The sequence below is a fragment of the Puma concolor genome, chromosome C1 (assembly GCF_028749965.1).
Source record: "Puma concolor isolate L17-30 chromosome C1, mPumCon1.1.hap2, whole genome shotgun sequence".
Taxonomy (NCBI): domain Eukaryota; kingdom Metazoa; phylum Chordata; class Mammalia; order Carnivora; family Felidae; genus Puma; species Puma concolor.
The window spans coordinates 103486351-103503610 of NC_141674.1; the positions used below are offsets into that span (position 1 = coordinate 103486351).

At 49.6% G+C, this 17260-nt stretch overlaps 1 protein-coding gene across 28 annotated transcripts in view; it reads left to right on the plus strand.

The window, feature by feature from the left end:
* The window catches only part of PDE4DIP (phosphodiesterase 4D interacting protein), a 226816-nt gene that overhangs the window by 196362 nt on the left and 13194 nt on the right, over positions 1-17260 (plus strand). For 19 of the 28 annotated variants that reach the window (XM_086717969.1, XM_086717985.1, XM_086717976.1 and 16 more), the window contains 11 exons: positions 638-754; positions 1355-1829; positions 3942-4177; positions 5189-5240; positions 6276-6499; positions 7145-7297; positions 9195-9380; positions 12691-12942; positions 14567-14698; positions 15381-15500; positions 16882-17071. In XM_086717969.1, the coding sequence (XP_086574095.1) occupies positions 638-754; positions 1355-1829; positions 3942-4177; positions 5189-5240; positions 6276-6499; positions 7145-7297; positions 9195-9380; positions 12691-12942; positions 14567-14698; positions 15381-15500; positions 16882-17071 (2137 nt within the window). The remainder of the gene's footprint in view (positions 1-637; positions 755-1354; positions 1830-3941; positions 4178-5188; positions 5241-6275; positions 6500-7144; positions 7298-9194; positions 9381-12690; positions 12943-14566; positions 14699-15380; positions 15501-16881; positions 17072-17260) is intronic. The other 9 variants (XM_086717967.1, XM_086717973.1, XM_086717975.1 and 6 more) reach the window with 3 other exon arrangements.

A 17260-nucleotide genomic window follows, 5' to 3' on the forward strand; every position in this document is an offset into this window, starting at 1 on the left:
TGTCTCCCTCTCTCTCTGCCCCTCCCCCGTTCATGCTCTGTCTCTCTCTGTCCCAAAAATAAATAAACGTTGAAAAAAAAATTAAAAAAAAAAATTAGAGTCTTCCTGATAGAACTTCCTGCAGTGATACAAATGTTCTGTATCACATCACATCTGCTTAGGAGTCATGCTCATTCAACTTGGGAAATTTCATTTAATGTTAATTAATCTAATATGAAGTAGTCCCATGTGGCTAGTAGCAATCTTACTGAACAGTGAGGATTTAGATGCTTTAGGACTGTATATTAGTTCAGCTCCATTCATGTATTTACTGAACCTCTGTGGGTAAAGCACTTGCTAGTTTCACTGGGGCTTCTAAGGATGATAATGTACAATGCCCCACTTAGAGATGTCTGGTCCCTACAAAGCCTCAGTTGTTGTAGGTGAAATCATTGGCAGCAGACATAGGCTCAACCCCGTGGAAGGAAGTCCTGCCTGGAGTGGGTGGTCTCTTCTCCCACTTGAGTCCAAAGAAGCACCCATCCCACTCTGGCCCTGACCTCCTACCCCCTGAGGGCTAGGGCGTGTGCCACTGAGGTTGAGGGTATATGTGGGAAATTCAGATCCTCTGTAACACCCTCTGTCTCTTCCTGAGCAGGTGAATCCCTGGTGAAGCAGGACAGCAAGCAGGTGCAGGTGGACCTCCAGGATCTGGGCTATGAGACATGTGGCCGAAGTGAGAATGAGGCCGAGCGGGAGGAGAGCACCAGTCCTGGTAGGAGCATGAGGGCAGGGCTTACCTGTCCACCCACATCTGGGAGATGTTGGCCTGTCCCACCCCTGATGGGCTGAGGTTGGGGGTGGTGTTGAGGACTGAAGGGGACACAGGACCAGAGAGGGACAGGAGAGTCTGGCAGAGAACTCTTGCCCCAAATGAGGCTGAGCATGAGTTTGAATTTCTATAATTAGTTTTCAACATACTACTGTTAATTAAAAGGAAAAAAAAAGTTCCATCCAACAGATTATTAGAAAAAGCTTACTTGTTAATGAAAAGACAAGATGAGCTGTTGGGGACGTGCTAACCCTAAGTTTAAAAAATTATCCACAATAAAAGTGCTTTGACTGTAGGCACACCCACCAAACAGAAATCGTGAAGAGAAGAAAAATGCTCAGTACAACAGAAGGTGACCAGACCTGACCTGCAGGGCCGTTGGGTGGGTAATAAATACGGTGTTTGAATGCTAGGAGAGTGCAGGGCCGAATAAAGTTCTGCTTCAACTTTTGCTCTAGTAATGATTAGCCCAGCCACAGAGCGGTTTTCAGCTACCGCAGGATGTGCAGCTCTTCTCAGGAAGATGTCTTTGTCTTTTCTCAGAGTGCGAGGAGCACCTGATGGGCTCACCGCTGGCCAGCCCCCCTGGGAAAAAGCCCTTGGAGAGCCATCGAGGGAAGCAGGAGTTCCAGGCGTGTGGAAAGTCAGAAGACATCTCTGTCCTCCATAAGGACATCAGAGACCTGAAGACCCAGCTGCAGAACGCCAACAAGATCATTCAGAACCTCAAGAGCCGGGTGCGGTCCCTCTCAGTGACAAGCGATTATTCATCTAGTCTGGAGAGACCTCGAAAGCTGAAGGCCGTTGGCGCCCTCGAGGGATCCTCCCCTCATAGTGTCACTGACGAGGATGAGGGGTGGCTGTCCGATGGCACTGGGGCTTTCTACCCCCCAGGGCTTCAGGCTAAAAAGGATCTGGAGAGTCTGATCCAGAGAGTGTCCCAGCTAGAGGCCCAGCTCCCGAAAACTGGAGCGGAAGGGAAGCTGGCCGAGGAGCTGAGGTCAGCCTCGTGGCCTGGGTAAGGAGGGCACTCTTTGGACCCTTGTTTAACTGATGCTGGCTAAGTTTGTGTTTGAGGCTGGGTAGCCCGGGCGGGTGGAAGAGAGAACCAGTCGGGGCAATCAGCAGAGCACCTGTTAACAGGCTAGGCCTAGATCTGAAGGAAGGACAGGTGGGCCCTGCTGGGAGACAGCAGCATTTCATCTCCGGCATTTCATCTCAGGAACCTGTTAGTAAAGTGACAGGATATGTGGTGTAGTAATAAGACCGGCGTCAGACTCCCTGGGTTCGAATCCTAGCTCTGGCACTTTCTAGCCATACCACTTACTTGGACTTTCTGGGGCTACTTCTTTTTCTTTTCTTAAAAAAAAATTTTTTTTTAGTGGTTATTTATTATTGAGAGACAGAGAGACAGAGCACAAGCATGGGAGGGGCTGAGAGACAGGGAAACACAGAATCTGAAGCAGGCTCCAGGCTCTGAGCTGTCAGCACAAAGTCTGGGCTTACTTCTTTACCTATTAAATGAGGATAGTAAGAGAACCTATCTCAAAGCCTGGTTGTTAGGTTTAAAAGAATTAGTACAGGGGTGCTTGGGTGGCTCAGTCAGTTGGGCCTCTGACTCTTGGTTTCAGCTCAGGGCATGATTTCACAGTTCGTGAGTTCAAGCTCCATGTTGAGCTCTGCACTGGCGGCTCAGAGCCTGCTTGAGAGAGATTCTGTCTCTCCCTCTGTCTACCCCTTCCCCACTTGTACACACACACACATACACACATACACACTCTCTCTCTCTCTCAAAAATAAGTGAGTAAACATTTGAAAAACAGAATTAGTAGAAGCACGTATAATTACATAACACATACTAAGTCCTCAATACTATTTACCAGAACTATTATTGGTATTGGTACTTTGTGTTGAAAACACTGGGTAAACTTCCATCTCGGTATCTGTCCTTGCTATCTGCACTGAGTGTCAAACCACTTGAAAAGCTTAGTGGCCTCAAACAATAGTTTATGTGGATTGGGCTCAGCAGGGTGGTTTTCACTGGGGGCATCTCTCATGCAGTTGCCATCAGATGGTGGCTGGGGCTGGAGTCATCTGAAAGTCCTGAGTGGGCTGGGCATGGCTTCTTCAATCACACATCTAGTGATTCGGTGCTCCTTGGCTTCTCTCTTTCTCCATGTGGCTTCTTGTCTTCTGGGGTCTTTCTTCCTGGTGGTGGCCTCTCATAGTATGGTGGTTTCGGGGTAGTTGCCCTTCTGCATGGCAGCTGGCTTCCAACAGACCGGAAATGGTCGTTGCCAGGACAGTTAAGAGCTAGGCTTGGCACCGTATCACTTCCACTATAGTATCTTGGTCATAGTGGTCACAGAGCTTGCCCACATTTAAGGAGGTGGAGAATAGCCTCTACCTGCTAATGAAAGAAGAGGCAAAGGGGCATGTTGCCAGACACTGTGTGGAACCGGAACTTGTGTAATGGCCATCTGTAGATGGTCTTTGAAACAGAAGGCATGAAAGATTCCACCCAGACTCAGGACTAAGTCATTCTAATCACTGAATTTATTTTTTAGTATTTATTGGGTATCTATTTAGTGTTTATTGAGTATCAACTGTGAGTCTACACTCTACTAGTCCTGGAAGCAGTATAAACTTTGGCACTGTCTTGACCTTAGAACTTAGGATCTGTTTGGACATACGACTAATATGTATAAAACCGTGTCAGAACAATGGCATACTAAGTTGTTGTCGTCATTTGTCAGAGCAGGATTTACTCTTAAATACCATCTTTGAGGGGCGCCTGGGTGGCTCAGTCGGTTAGGCATCTGACTTCTCACAGTTCGTGAGTTTGAGCCCTGCGTCGGGCTCTAGTGCTGACAGCTCAGAGCCTGGAGCCTGCTTCACATTCTGTGTCTCCCTCTCTCTCTGCCCCTTTCCTGCTCATGCTGTGTCTCTCTCTGTCTCAAAAATGAAATAAACATTAAAAAAAATTTTTAAAAAATACCATCTTTGGTTTATGTGCCAGAATTCAGCTTGTGGGAGCTCCTTAGAGATATTCTCACAGAAATCTCTACAGAGGCCCCAGGATTTAATATTCATTCTTTTTCATTCTTTTTCCTCTTCTCTCCTGCATTAGGAAATATGATTCCCTGATTCAGGATCAGGCCCGAGAACTATCCTACCTACGCCAGAAGATAAGAGAAGGGAGAGGTATCTGTTATCTTCTCACCCAGCATGCAAAAGATACGGTAAAATCTTTTGAGGACCTTCTTAGGAGCAATGACATTGACTACTACCTGGGGCAGAGCTTCAGGGAGCAACTTGCCCAAGGAAGCCAGCTGACAGAGAGGCTTACCAGCAAACTCAGCACCAGTAAGTTGGCCACAGGGCTTTGGCACACTCTCAGTCACTCCCACAGCCTTTTAACCCATGTCCTGCTTCCACTCCTTTCCTGGGGCCATTACAGGATCAGAACTGGTTGGTGGGGGGGCATTGAGGTGGAACACATCTCAATGGGTTGGAGAGGCCATGATTGCAACTGCAGAAACTTGAGCACTGGTGGCAAGTGACCTTTAGGGAAGTAGGTTGTGTCCACCCAGTGCTAAGCAGGCTGTGTCCACCCAGTTCTAAGAGATCGGAGGACTTCATCATACTGAAAAGAGCCTGACCTGAGAATTGCAAGACCCACGCTGTGGCCCAGATGCTGCCATTAACTTGCTTTGGGCAATGGCTTAGCCTTTCAGTGTCTCTGTTTCTTTGTTTATTGCATGGTATCATACATGAGTATAATTCAAATATAGATAAAGCACCTTGCCCTTTGGACATGGTCTAGGCACCAAATGTCATAGTGCAAAGGCTGGGAATATTGGTTATTATTGGAGCCCTTTACTTCAAAAAAATTTCCTGAGAGCACCCAAGGGAATATAGCAGGATCAGTCTTGGGGGCCAATCATCCACATGCTGGTGGCAGGTACAGAGGTGGGACAGGGCTGTCTGTCATCTCCTCAGAGCAAGAGTGGGTTCTACATGAATGCTATGATGGGACACAGAGCATACATCTGGGAATCCATCTATGGCAGGCTTGGAAGTTAGAATGTTCCAGAGAGAAGCTGGGCAAGTGCCTTTTAAACTTCTCTGCATTGATTTAGGGCAGAGGAAGTCACGATGCTGATACCAGGTCGGGGAGGTCTGCCTGGTGAGCTCAGGAGAGCCTACAGGTCTCCCCTCTGAGGGCACAATCTGAAGCCTCTCCGAGCAATCCTCCTAAGCATCCTGGACATGCACAGAGGAGTCACCATTCTGTACCCACAGAGGCTCCTCCTGTAATGGGGGAAGTGGGACCTGTTTAATTTCTTACAATTTCTTTCTGAATTTGGCTTGCAGAAGATCACAAAAGTGAGAAAGATCAAGCTGGACTCGAACCGCTGGCTCTCAGGTAATTTGAGATAGGATCTGGTGAAGGAATCAGGAACAAGGCCCAGGGGGTCCAGGGTGAGTGCAGCTTCACAAATCAGGGGGCGGGAAATGCTGGTTGTAATGACTTCACAGCACAACTTACTGTTGTGCTTAGCCTAAGTCTTTACTCTCTTTTGATATAATTCTGTTGATTCCCATTTGCATCTTTATTCTCCAGACCCAGAGTCGGTCTGACCCAAAAGTAAACTAACCAGGTTTCAGGGGCCCTTAGCACTCCGAAGCCCCTCCCCGGCTCTCCTCCTGTGTGTTTAAAGACGAGATGTGCAGTGCTGAGTTGGCTTACCCCGAGTTGAGTTGACAGCTAGCTTGATAACCGTCCAATCTCCTCAGGGAAAAAAAAAAAAAGAATCAAAGAATCCATTCATAGGGGAAAGGCCTAGATGTTGCAGATCCCTGCGAGGCTACAGTGCCTTAGGAACCAGTTTTCAACAAGTCACTGCATATAGTCTTAAAATGTATGGTAAAATATGGACTCAAAATCCATTGTAGCCACTAGTTCAGGCCCCTTTGTGTCAGAAGTGTGCTTTGAGACCACATAGTGCTTTTTAAGATACGTGCGGTGAAAAATAAAGTGTTTTATTTTTGTTTTCACACATATGCACTGTACCCTCAACCAACGAGATGATTCCACTTATACTGCTCTTGGTTGCCAATGGCAATGCTTACCTGCAATTGCTGTGCTTCTCTTCTTGGAGACTGGTAACCAACAGGTGTCAGCCCACAGCTCTGCTTGGGCCACATTTGGAGCAGCAGTGCCTTAGAGGGGTGGCCGGGTGTCTGCCAGTCCCCACAGTATCACGCGGCCAGTGCAGTGGGTGGCTGTTGTTCCTCCACCCCTCACCCCACCTATTCTCTGCTCCTAATCAGAGATGGGTTATTTCAATGGTTCTTTGCAGGAATGGTTCCCTTGACTTCTGTGGCTTTCCCATGTGCCTTCATCAGGACTAGCTGGTCCGTTGACCTCGGCTTCACCTCTTGTTGCTTCACCCCACAGGCTCAGCAGGGAGCTTCAGGAGAAGGAGAAGGTGATTGAAGTCCTGCAGGCCAAGCTGGATGCCCGGTCCCTCACGCCCTGCAGCAGCCACGCCTTGTCAGACCCCCAGCGCTCTCCCAGCAGCTCCTCCTTCCTGTCTGATGAGCTGGAGGCCTGCTCTGACATGGACGTAGCCAGCGAGTACACACATTACGAAGAGAAGAAGGCTCCGCCCAGTCACTCAGGTAGCCTCCACTTTCTGAGTGGTACCGCTTTTACCTAGTCTGAGAGGAGACGTCCATAACCAGGCCTTATAAATCCACCTTGGTGTGTATCGGGCTGAACATGGCTGTGGGACCAAGCGCCAAGCATAGGCCCCAGTGGCTCAGGATCTTTGCTCTGCTCATGACTCTGGAGTTGTCACTGGGTCTCCACTGGATGTGCATGCTGGTGGACCCAAGGTGAACCACAGTGGGAAGAGGGAGAGGATCCTGGCAGACTTTTCTTCCCCACTGTCTCTTGAGCATGGGCTGTCTGACTGACCTCCCTCTTAAAATGGGATATCTCATCCCTCCTGCAGTGATCTTGCTAGCTGCATTTCCTGAACGGTACCCCCCGAGTATCTGTCAGTGTTCACAGATGCTGTCGGGCCTGCCTGGTATTTTGGGAGGCACCATTTTCATGGTCTGGGCCCCACTTTCACCTCTAAGGCAGCCTGCCTCACTAAGGCAGCTATCTGCAAGCAAGAAAATGAACGCTGCGCACAGGGCTTGTGCTTGGTGCTTTCCCAGAAAGCAAGGCTCTGCCCTGGTACCCCTGGTTAAATATAAGGCCAGATTCCCGTTCTTTGTGGACCACCAAACATTTTCTTTCATTCATGGGTTTTGTAGATTCCATCCACCATTCGAGTCATTCTGCTGTACTGTCTTCTAAACCATCAGCAACCAGTGCACCTCAGGGGGTTAAGGCCGAACCCAGCAGCAACCCCATCAGCTTGCCAGCTCCCCAGAACCCCCCCCAGGAGGCCAGCCAGGCCCATCCAGGTATGCGACAGCCAACATGGCAGGAGCTTTGTCTCCTCTCCCTCAGCTGCCTCTTTGACTCTTTGTCAGGGACCAGTGTGTCCACTGTAAGGGGCTGGTATGCATCAAATCCTAGACGAAACCAAGGGACCATCCTAGTTCGCTAATTGTGTCTGAGTTTTGTCTTAAATATTTTAGAAAAATCAGAAATCTACAACAGACTTTGACCTGTGTACCCATTTTGACCAGCAGTTGGCCAATCATTTTAAAGCTAAACATTTTCATTTCTTTCCTTCACTTCGCCCTGGGGAGCAAAGAGGCCAAGTGTTTCTCCCAGGATTACAGTAGCCAGAGCACAGAAAGAAATTCACAGCTATTGCTTGCCTATAAGCAATACCCATTTTATCCGCACTGTGGGCCTCAACAGCTGCTCAGGCTGCTTCAGCGTCCTCAGCCAAGGGTCTTTTCACGTCACGTGACCATCCGTGGATTTAGCCCTTGCTGTGTACATGATGCATATCCTGGAACCAGTTCGAGGGGTACATTTCATTTACCTGCCCCAGCCTACTTGCCAGGGGTGTGCTGTTCATTTACAGCTTCGCACCAGTGATGGTCGGGAAGGGCAAAGCTTGTCCTCGCCTCCTCCCTCCTGCCATGACTGGCTGGTTTGTGTAAGGTGCCCCCAGAGAGCACCGTGCTTCCTTCTACTGCCCCATCTCTCCTGAGAACAAGTCAGCCAAAAGCTTAAGAAAGGGATGTGTCTGACTCTGAGCCTGGGCTCCCAAGTTTCTCAGGCAGAATAGGCAGCAGCTGGCCCAGGAAATCAATGGGGAAAAGCTGTCTGCCTAGCACCATGGACATCTGTGTAAATGCTTTGGGGTCAAGCAGAACAGAAGGCCAGGGGTTTCAAAATCAGAATGCCTCCCTGAAGGATGCCTGGCCTCTGTCACTTGGCAATGGGGGTGTCTTTGCAGTGTCGCCCTGATAGTGTGTCAGCACCCTGGGGCAAGGGATGTGATTTAGAATATAATCATCTTCCACGGGAGACATTCTCCACAGGTCAGTCTTGGTTGGTTTCTACTCACTTCGTGGGCTACCTGCCATATAACTGTTTTTAGGAAAGAGGAGACAGAGTCAAACAGCAGAACATCCCAGGGTTCCTAAAGACCTGTCTGTAGCTGGGCTGTATAATGGTCATCTGTGAAGATGTTTTTAAATGCAAATTTCTAAGCCAGACTCCCAAAGTTTATGACTTAGTAGATCAGGGCCTGAAGAATCTGCATGCATTAAGAACTTTTCTTAAGTGGTGTGAACACGCAGACAGACATGCAAACTATTGTGCCTAAGTCACTTCAGCAAGACCTTTATTTTTCATTTGGTGAATGAACATGTTGATTTGAGATTCTGAGGTTTGTTTCTGCTAGTCTTGAATTACATGCATTAGGAAGGCACATTCCCCACAGTCCGGGCATGCTCCTGCCCTCCTTGGGGTGAGCCCTCATGTTTTCAGAAGAGTTCGAGGTGTAGGGAGAGTCTTGTCACAGGGGCAAGGGCCGGCAGGGACGCTTGAGAGCATTGAGGCCTGGCTATGCTGACCCGTCCATGCCTCGGATGGCTGGGATGGGCTCTCGTAGCTGCCGGGGCTACAGTGGCACCACCTTGCCTTCTGTAGCCAGTAGTTTCTAAGAGGACATAGGATATGTATGCAGGATACCGCTGGCAGGGGAGAAGGTGGATCGGCCAGGCCTGCCTCTTGGGTAGCAATGCTCGCCCTTCACCAGCCTGCACCACGTTGAATGATAGCCGCCCCACAAGGAGACATCTGGTCAGGGCACAGTCTCATCTTCTCAATCTTTCACCCATTCCTTTCTCTCACTTTCTTTCTAATGACGTGTCTCCTTTCTCCCCAACTTTCTAGGCCTTCATTTTCCCTCCATACCCTCGCTGGCTAGCCTTCCCCAGGCACCACTGCCCTCAGCTCCACCCAGCTTCCTGCCCTTCAGCTCCACTGGCCCTCCCCTCCTTGGCTGCTGTGAGACACCTGTGGTCTCCTTGGCACAGGCTCAGCAGGAACTGCAGATGCTGCAGAAACAGTTGGGAGAAAGTGAGCACTTACTGCTGCATTTGTGTGCTTGGCAACTGCAGCCTCGCCCTGTGTGGCTCTGCATGGCTTTGGCTTCGAGAGTGGAGTCTTAGAAAACAGCATAGGGCATGGGCTTCACTAGCGGATGGCTGAGGGACGGCTCTGCCTGCTTGTTTTGGAGATGTGTTTACTGTTATCTTTCTGGTGCGTGTGTCTCATTGGTTCCTCAGGCCCTAGACCTGGTCCTGTCGCCCTGCTTACAGTGTGGGGCCCCACCAAGTATGCTGGAGCCTGGTGATGTGTTTATTGTCGGGGCACGAGAGACAGCTTGTGTGCCGTGCCTACGCAAGACACAGCAGCCATGAAGAAGATGGCCACTTTCAGGGGGACCCTTTCCATGCCTATTATATTCTCCTGCTGTGAAATGCTTTTAATCAAGTTCAGATCCTGACACCATCAGGTTGAGGGCAAAAAAGGTAGTAATGGAGGGATTCAGAAGAAGTGACAAAGCCCATCTTCCTATTGCACAAGGTTCATTTCTACCCCTGGACAGGTGACAGGTGGGTGGCCAGAACCCGAAGCACAGGCTGTGACATCTGATTGTGAATTCTGCTCTCTGACTCCCAGAGATAACTGATCTTATCAGTTAGAGACTGTGTATAGTATCTTTTGGGAAAGACTTTGATACATGTATGGGCTGGATGCCACATCACAAAAAATTTTGTGTGCGATCACTTATAGCTTAAAAAAATAAGAAAAACCTTCATGTGAGGAATTTGCCTTCTAGTAATGCTTTTAAAAAAAACTAGAAATCACACTGAAGTTTCCTTAAAACCACATTATGTGCCTATAAAAAAACAAACAAACAAAACACCTCAGGTGAGCCAGACATTGATGGTAAGGGTCACCACGCACAGCGTCCAGTGACCTAAGACCACAGCCAAGAATACATATATCTGAACCCCCAAATGTCGTTTACACTTGCTTATTTCTTTTGTCAACCCTGAAAATGAATTCACTGTCTACTGTGTCTCAGTTTGATTCCCAGAACCAACTAGATAAGATCATTTTTAGGAGGGTTCGTACATCTCCCTTTATACAGCCAGTGAAGTCTCAAAGATTGCCCCCTGCTTATTACAGCTTTGCACAGGTGTAGCACTCTAGGCTTACCCAGCAACATGTGCCTGGGCTTTCTTGAGCTTACCTGAGCCCCACATGACTTGTGTGATAGGAAGAACCAGAGCAGGGAACTAGGTGAAGCTCGGGGAAGTCAAGGTGCTTGTTTAAGGTTACTCGTAAGTGGTTGAGATGGGCTTGAGTCCTTGTCTTCTGCTCCTAGTCCCATATTTCCAGTATAACTTCTCTGCCTACGATGGTTTTGAAGTTTATTTATTTGTTCTGATAGAGACGGGGGGGGCAGAGAGAGGAGAGAGAGAATCCCAAGCAGGCTCCGCACTGTCAACGCAGAGCCCGACGCAGAGCTCGAATCCACAAACCGTGAGATCATGACCTGAGCTGAAGTCAAGAGTCAGAAGCTTAACCAACTGAGCCACCCAGGCGCCCCATAGGATGGTTTTGTTACTGTCCCACTCAGAGCATGTGGCTGAGCTAAACTTAAATTCTTGAAGCCCCTTGTGGCCATCTTTTCTTTTTCTCTTCAGAGATCCATGGAAAGTTCTGATGTCTCTGACCTAGAACTTGTTATTTTAGCAGTTCTGAAACCAACAATTGATGAATAACAAACTTGTCTCATGTCAAAGTGGCAAGAGTGTTCCCAGGCTTACTTTTCTTTTCCTTTGCCTTTCCATATTTGTCAGTTTGTCTTTGTCCAAAAGGAAAGATAGGAGACATCTGTGCATGAAAAAGGGTCTGCTGTTACAGGTTGAAGTCATGTCTCATCTGAACCATTTACCAGAGTTTGGTGAGGAAGCTTCCCCACCAGCTTTGGTGAGGAAGACTGTAGCCCTTTCTTTTTCGTCCTGACGCACAGTCCTCTCTGATGGACCACAACTTACCAGTGTTCCTTGTTTGCCTTAAACCGAGCTTCCATGTGGACAGTGGTGCATGGCGGCTTCGCAGGTCACTGTGGGGCAAAAATCTCCTTGTGCTAGAACCTGTCTGGTGTCTTTGCATGGTTTAGGGCATGTGCTCTGTGTTGTGTGGCCAGAGGAAACTGAAACACGAGAATACTGATCACTGGTACTCATAGACTTGGAACCTTCCATGACCTTGGTTAAAAAGAAGCTGTCAACAACCCCTGATTTCCCCTTTTGCCTTGTGTTGGGCTGGGGCGGAAAGGGGGTGAAAGAGGTAGGAAACCACATCTTTACTGAATCCCAAGTAAGATTTAGATGCTGATATGTTCATCCCCCTCTTTAACTCCCAGTGATCCTCAGGAACATGTGGTATTTTGCAAATTGGGGAAGGAGAGACCCCTGACAGTACTTCCCAAAATTTGCTGCCCTTTAGAATCACCTGCGATGATTTTAAAACATCCAGTGCCCAGGCTGTACCGGTTAAGGCAAAAATCTCCGGGAGGTCTAGGCCTCAGGATATATTTGTTTACATTTCCCAGGTGACTCTAGTGTGTAGTCAAATTTGAGAACCAGTTACAAATGGAGATAAAAATTGACAAGTGCCGGTTGCATTAACCCCTCAGCGGAGTTTGGCTTGGTTGGAGGGAAAGAGGTTGGTTCCTCTTTGCTTGGGTGGAGCTACCTTCTTACTCTGCTGCCCATGCTGATAAACTCTGAAAGAAAGCAGCCTTCTGGACATGAATACCCTAAAACTACAGCCCTACCCACCTCTCTCTGTCTCTCCCACAGGCTGGGCTTCCTTTTACATAGAAGCAGAGATGATTAGGTGCGGGGGCAGGCCCATGATTTCCTAAGATCTAGGAAAGCATCAGCCTATGAAATGGAAGGTCCTACATCCCCCCGTGGAAGCTAGCATTGAGCACACCCATGAGCAGGAATGTGCCATATGCCCTGTCTTTGGGACTGAGTTCTGCTGGAACTTCCCTGGACTCCGTCATGAGGAATTACAGTAAAAGCCAGGAGTGGGGCCCCTGGACTTTTCCTTTGTGTACACTGGTGACTTTCGGATACTTTATCCATCCTCTCTGCCTCTTGGTGTCTCAAGCCAGCAAATACATGGGGTGGAAGGTATAGCCTCTAGAATATGGTCTTCATCTGACTGGTATTCTGCAACAGACTGGGATCTCCGACACCACACGTGTCCCCTTTAGTGTCCATTCTTAACAATCCCACACTTCCTTGCTGGTCCTGCCCTTCCCATACTCTGTTCCTCACTCATGTTTCTTTCTGCCCAGGCATCAGCACCGTCCATCCTGCTTCCCCAGCTGTGCTGCCGAGCAACCATGTAGAGGCCAGCTCCTCCCGCTACCTCAACCCTGCCCAGCCCCACTCACCTCTGAGAGGCAGTACAGAACTGGGCAGAATCCTGTCCCCTGGCTACCTTGGCAGCGGCAGCCAGTGGGATGTGATGAGGCCTCAGAAAGGGAGCGTGGCAGGCGACCTGTCCTCAGGCTCATCCGTGTGCCAGCTGAACTCCAAACCCACAGGTAAACACAAAGCTGAGCAGGTCGGCCTATGAAATGAACTCTCATTTAGAGTCTACCGCTCTCTTACCTGGGCCAGGGGCATTTTTTATTTCTCCTCTAGTCCCTGGCTCACAGAGTTGGGAGGAAATGAAAGGGCCCTCTCAGCTCAGCCCCACATTAGGTGAGCTCAAGCCCCGCTCTGGGCTCTGTACTCTCTCTCCCTCTCTCTCTTCCTCTCTCTCCTCCTCTCTCTGCACCTTGTGGGATTCTCTCTTTCTGCCCTTCAGTCACCTGCACATTCTCTAAATAAATAAGTGAATGAATGAATGAATGGATTTTTTTAAAGGTCTCAGTGCTGAACCTTTCTTTTTTTTGTGTGTGTGTGTGTGTGTATTTATTTTTGAGAGAGACAGAGTGCAAGCTGGGGAGGGGCAGAGAGAGAGGGAGACACAGAATCCGAAGCAGGCTCTAGGCTCTGAGCTGTTAGCACAGAGCCTGATGCAGGGCTTGAACTCACAAACTGCGAGATCATGACCTGAGTTGAAGTCGGGCACTTAACCGACTGAGCCACCCAGGTGCCCCTCTTTCTTTCTTTTTTTAATGTTCATTCATTTTTGAGAAAGAGAGCGTGAGCAGGGGAGGGGCAGAGAGAGAGGAAGACACAGAATCTGAGGCAGGCTGCAGGCTCCGAGCTGCCAGCACAGAGCCCCATGCAGGGCTTGAACCCACGAACCATGGGATCATGACCTGAGCCCAAGTCGGTTGCTTAACCAACTAAGCCACCCAGATGCCCCAGTGTTGGGCCTTTCTAAGTGCATCCCTTCAGCCCCTGTGCCATGCCAGGGACTGGGAGAGTCAGGGACACACTTGTGCTGTCACGTTCAGGTCATTAACCACACAGGATGAGTTTGTATCCATGTACTTTTACCTTAGGCTTTCTCTCTAAGGCTGGAAGAAGGGCTCAATGCCTTGTTAAAGAATGTTCAGTCGAGAATCAGGAAAAGGAACGGTCTCAGGGTGGAGTGAGGCCCTCCCTATCACATTCAGGAGAGAAACTCACACTCAGGAGGTCACCATACTTTTCTTGATGCTTCCATTTTCTTTTTTTAAATATTTATTTATTTTGAGAGAGAGAGAGCAAGCAGGGGAGGGGCAGGGACTGAGGGACACAGAATCCCAAGCAGGCTCTGTGCTGATAGCCCCGCCCCCCTGCAACGTGGGGCTTGAACTCATGACCATGAGATCACGACCTGAGCCGATATCAAGAGTCAGATGCTAAACTGACTGAGCCACCCAGGTGCCCCTTCAGCTGGTTTTCTAAACCATGTGGAACTCCCTTATACTTACCAGTTACACTGATCACTTGATCACTTGAAACTTCCTCACACTTACCCCCGTGTGGAGGAGGCCCATGGGGCATGCTTAGGGCCACACTGTCCTGGGTATGAAAGCCGGTTTCCTGTTTAAGCAAAGTCACTCTGCTCCTGAGTGCCCCTGCGAGAGAGAATGCAGTTGGCGGAAGGATGGGGCTGTTCAGGGATCCTGCAGAGAGGCCCCTGGCCAAGCCCCTCCCCGACCTGGGTGCCACTAGTCACCAACGTTCTCCATCTCCCACTTCTTTCCTGTCCTGGCGGGACGGCTGCAGGGGCTGACCTGCTTGAGGAACATCTTGGTGAGATCCGGAACCTGCGCCAGCGCCTGGAAGAGTCCATCTGCATCAACGACCGCCTGCGGGAGCAGTTGGAGCACAGGCTTAGCTGTGCGGCCCGCGGGAACGGTAGGGGAGGCCCCGAGCCCAGCCGCCCAGCTCTGGTCGCAATTGGGGAGCTTCCGAAGGGAGGGCCCTGAGGCTGAGCCTCACACTTTCAAAGCACCGTGCTGGGCTTCAACTCCACTTGCTCTTTCCAAATGGTCCAGCAAGGCAGGTGGGCCAGATACTATTATCCTCCCTTTGTGATAGACCCGAGCTAAGAGAGAACTTTCTTCATGGCAGCACTAACAAATTGTGTCCACAGAGTGTCCTACTTTTTCTCGTCCCATCCTTAATCTGCTCCCAAAACTGCCTGCTGACCTCTCTGTGTCTTGTCTCTGCCAGTGGTAGAGCCAAGTCAGCGGGGGATGCCCCCAGACACTTAGCACGGTGGCCTTTCTCCCCACAGTCTCCTCCCAGGCTCTTGTCACTTAGAGGTCATTCCTTCCACACACCCTTGTCCTGCCCACAGCACAGCAGCAGCCATTTAGGGGCAAGAGCTTCCTGAACAACTGCAGCCAGGTCACGTGGTGACTGAAAGGAGGCACACCGAAACCAGTTATTTGGCCCATCAGACGTTGGGTCCAGGCCTCGAGTCCCCAGGCATTCCTGCTGGGTTGGGACAGTATTTCTGGAGATACAGAACGGGTAACTTCTGAATGCATGTTACCCAAGTGTGTAACTTGTCTGCTTACACTTTCCGGGACAGGATCCACCTCTAATTTCTACAGTCCCAGCCTGGAACCCACACCTCAGCTCTACAACGAGAACAGAGTCCTTAAGGAAGAAAACCGGAGCCTTCAGGCTCAGCTGAGTCATGTTTCCAGAGGTAGGTGGTAAAAGCCACCAACCGTGCTCATTCCCGCGTCCCTTCCCTCCCCGGCCATACCAATCACCAACTGGAGAAGCCAAGAGAAGAAGGTAGACATCACTGCTAATCAGATCCACCAACCCAAAGTCCCATGGCTATTCTCAGTCTAGGAAGGGCTACTTCCTGAGAGATCCCAGCCATGGGCCCTCACACTCCTAGGCTCCAGAGACACATAGAGCTCTCACAGAGCTCTCGGATCTCCACCACCTCTGTGCAACCCATAAATACTCAGATAGTCAATCAGTAGTTATGAAATGGATACCAGTTAGGCCTGTTCTACCTGTCCAGACCTTTCTGCAGCCCTGGGTGTCCCTCCCAGTACTGATCTGCCATGCTATCTCCTCACCACCTCCCCTCACGCACACACTCAGGGTTTCTATCTGGTTAATAATCCTCAGGACTCAGTGTCTGGAGGCACCAGCAAAATGTTGTTCAGAGCTTTCCCAACACTATTCAGTGGGCATCCAAGGGGGTCATTTCCTCTGTAACTTGGGGGGGGGTGGAGCTGACCTTAGTCTTAATTGACTTGATCAAATCAATATGTTATTGATAACAAATTATGTTTATTTGCAAATATTTATTTAATAGCCATACAAGACTAATCGTTTCGGAAAGGATTAAGCCCAGAATGAAAGAATGCTTGTAGAACAGGAAGACACATCAAGTGATATTTCTAAATTTGCCTCTTCAGAGCGGGAAGATGTGAGGGGAAAGGTCATAGATGGGGCAGGAACAAGACTTCACAGATAAGAGAGGAGGCACAACTACCAAGCCACCTTCACATGCTGGGACAGGCTAGCACAGACCTCACAGCGGGGAAGACGCTAAGATGTGAGCAAGTATAGTCTGCCAAGCCTGGGGACGTCCCCCAAGAGGACTGACAGAACCTGCAGCCTGATGCTGAGTCTGTGCCAACAGTCCCTGAGAAATCCTGCAGATCAGAGAGATACCACAAGCCCAGAAGAGACCAGATGTCCCCATTTTCAAATTGATGAATATAATAGATTCTAAAAACCATAGACAAGGAATCTTGATGCTCATCTTAGGCAAAATTCAAGAATGGGTTATAGTGCGGAGGGCATGGGAACTTAGGAAATAGCGTTAGAAACAGGAGCATTTTGTCTAAGAACAAGGGAGACCTTATGGAATGAGAAGATCAAGGGCATTGCAGGGCAGGGGCTTCACGTTCCCCAGGGTGCGTGGATGTGGTGAGCCGATGCCCTCTGCCTCCCGGGGCAGCTGCAGCACACGCTGGCCTCCCTGTTGCCTGGGTGCTGCGTGTAGGGATAGATGAACTTGGGCTCGCCTTCCCGCTGACTTCTGGCCCCATGGTGTACAGAGCGCTCCCAGGAGACGGAGTGCCTGAGGGAGGCCCTGCTGTCCTCTCGGTCCCGGCTTCAAGAGCTGGAGGTGGAGCTGGAGCACCAAAAGGGGGAACGGCAGCAGCTTTTGGAAGACTTAAAAGAGAAGCAGCAGGAGATCTTGCATTTCCAGGAGGAACGACTCTCCCTCCAAGAGAAAGACTCCAGGTAAGAGGGAGCCCAGTGATACAGAAGGTGGCCCCATTTTCCAATGTAGAAGAAAGGATATTGGCAAGACAGGCACTGGTGCCTTTTGGAACCCTCAGTTTCCCCTCTGCTCTTCCTGATTTATGGATGACCCTGAGCAGAGGGAAGGACTTCTCTGGGAATGCCTTTTTCACTCCAAAGTTGGGAGAG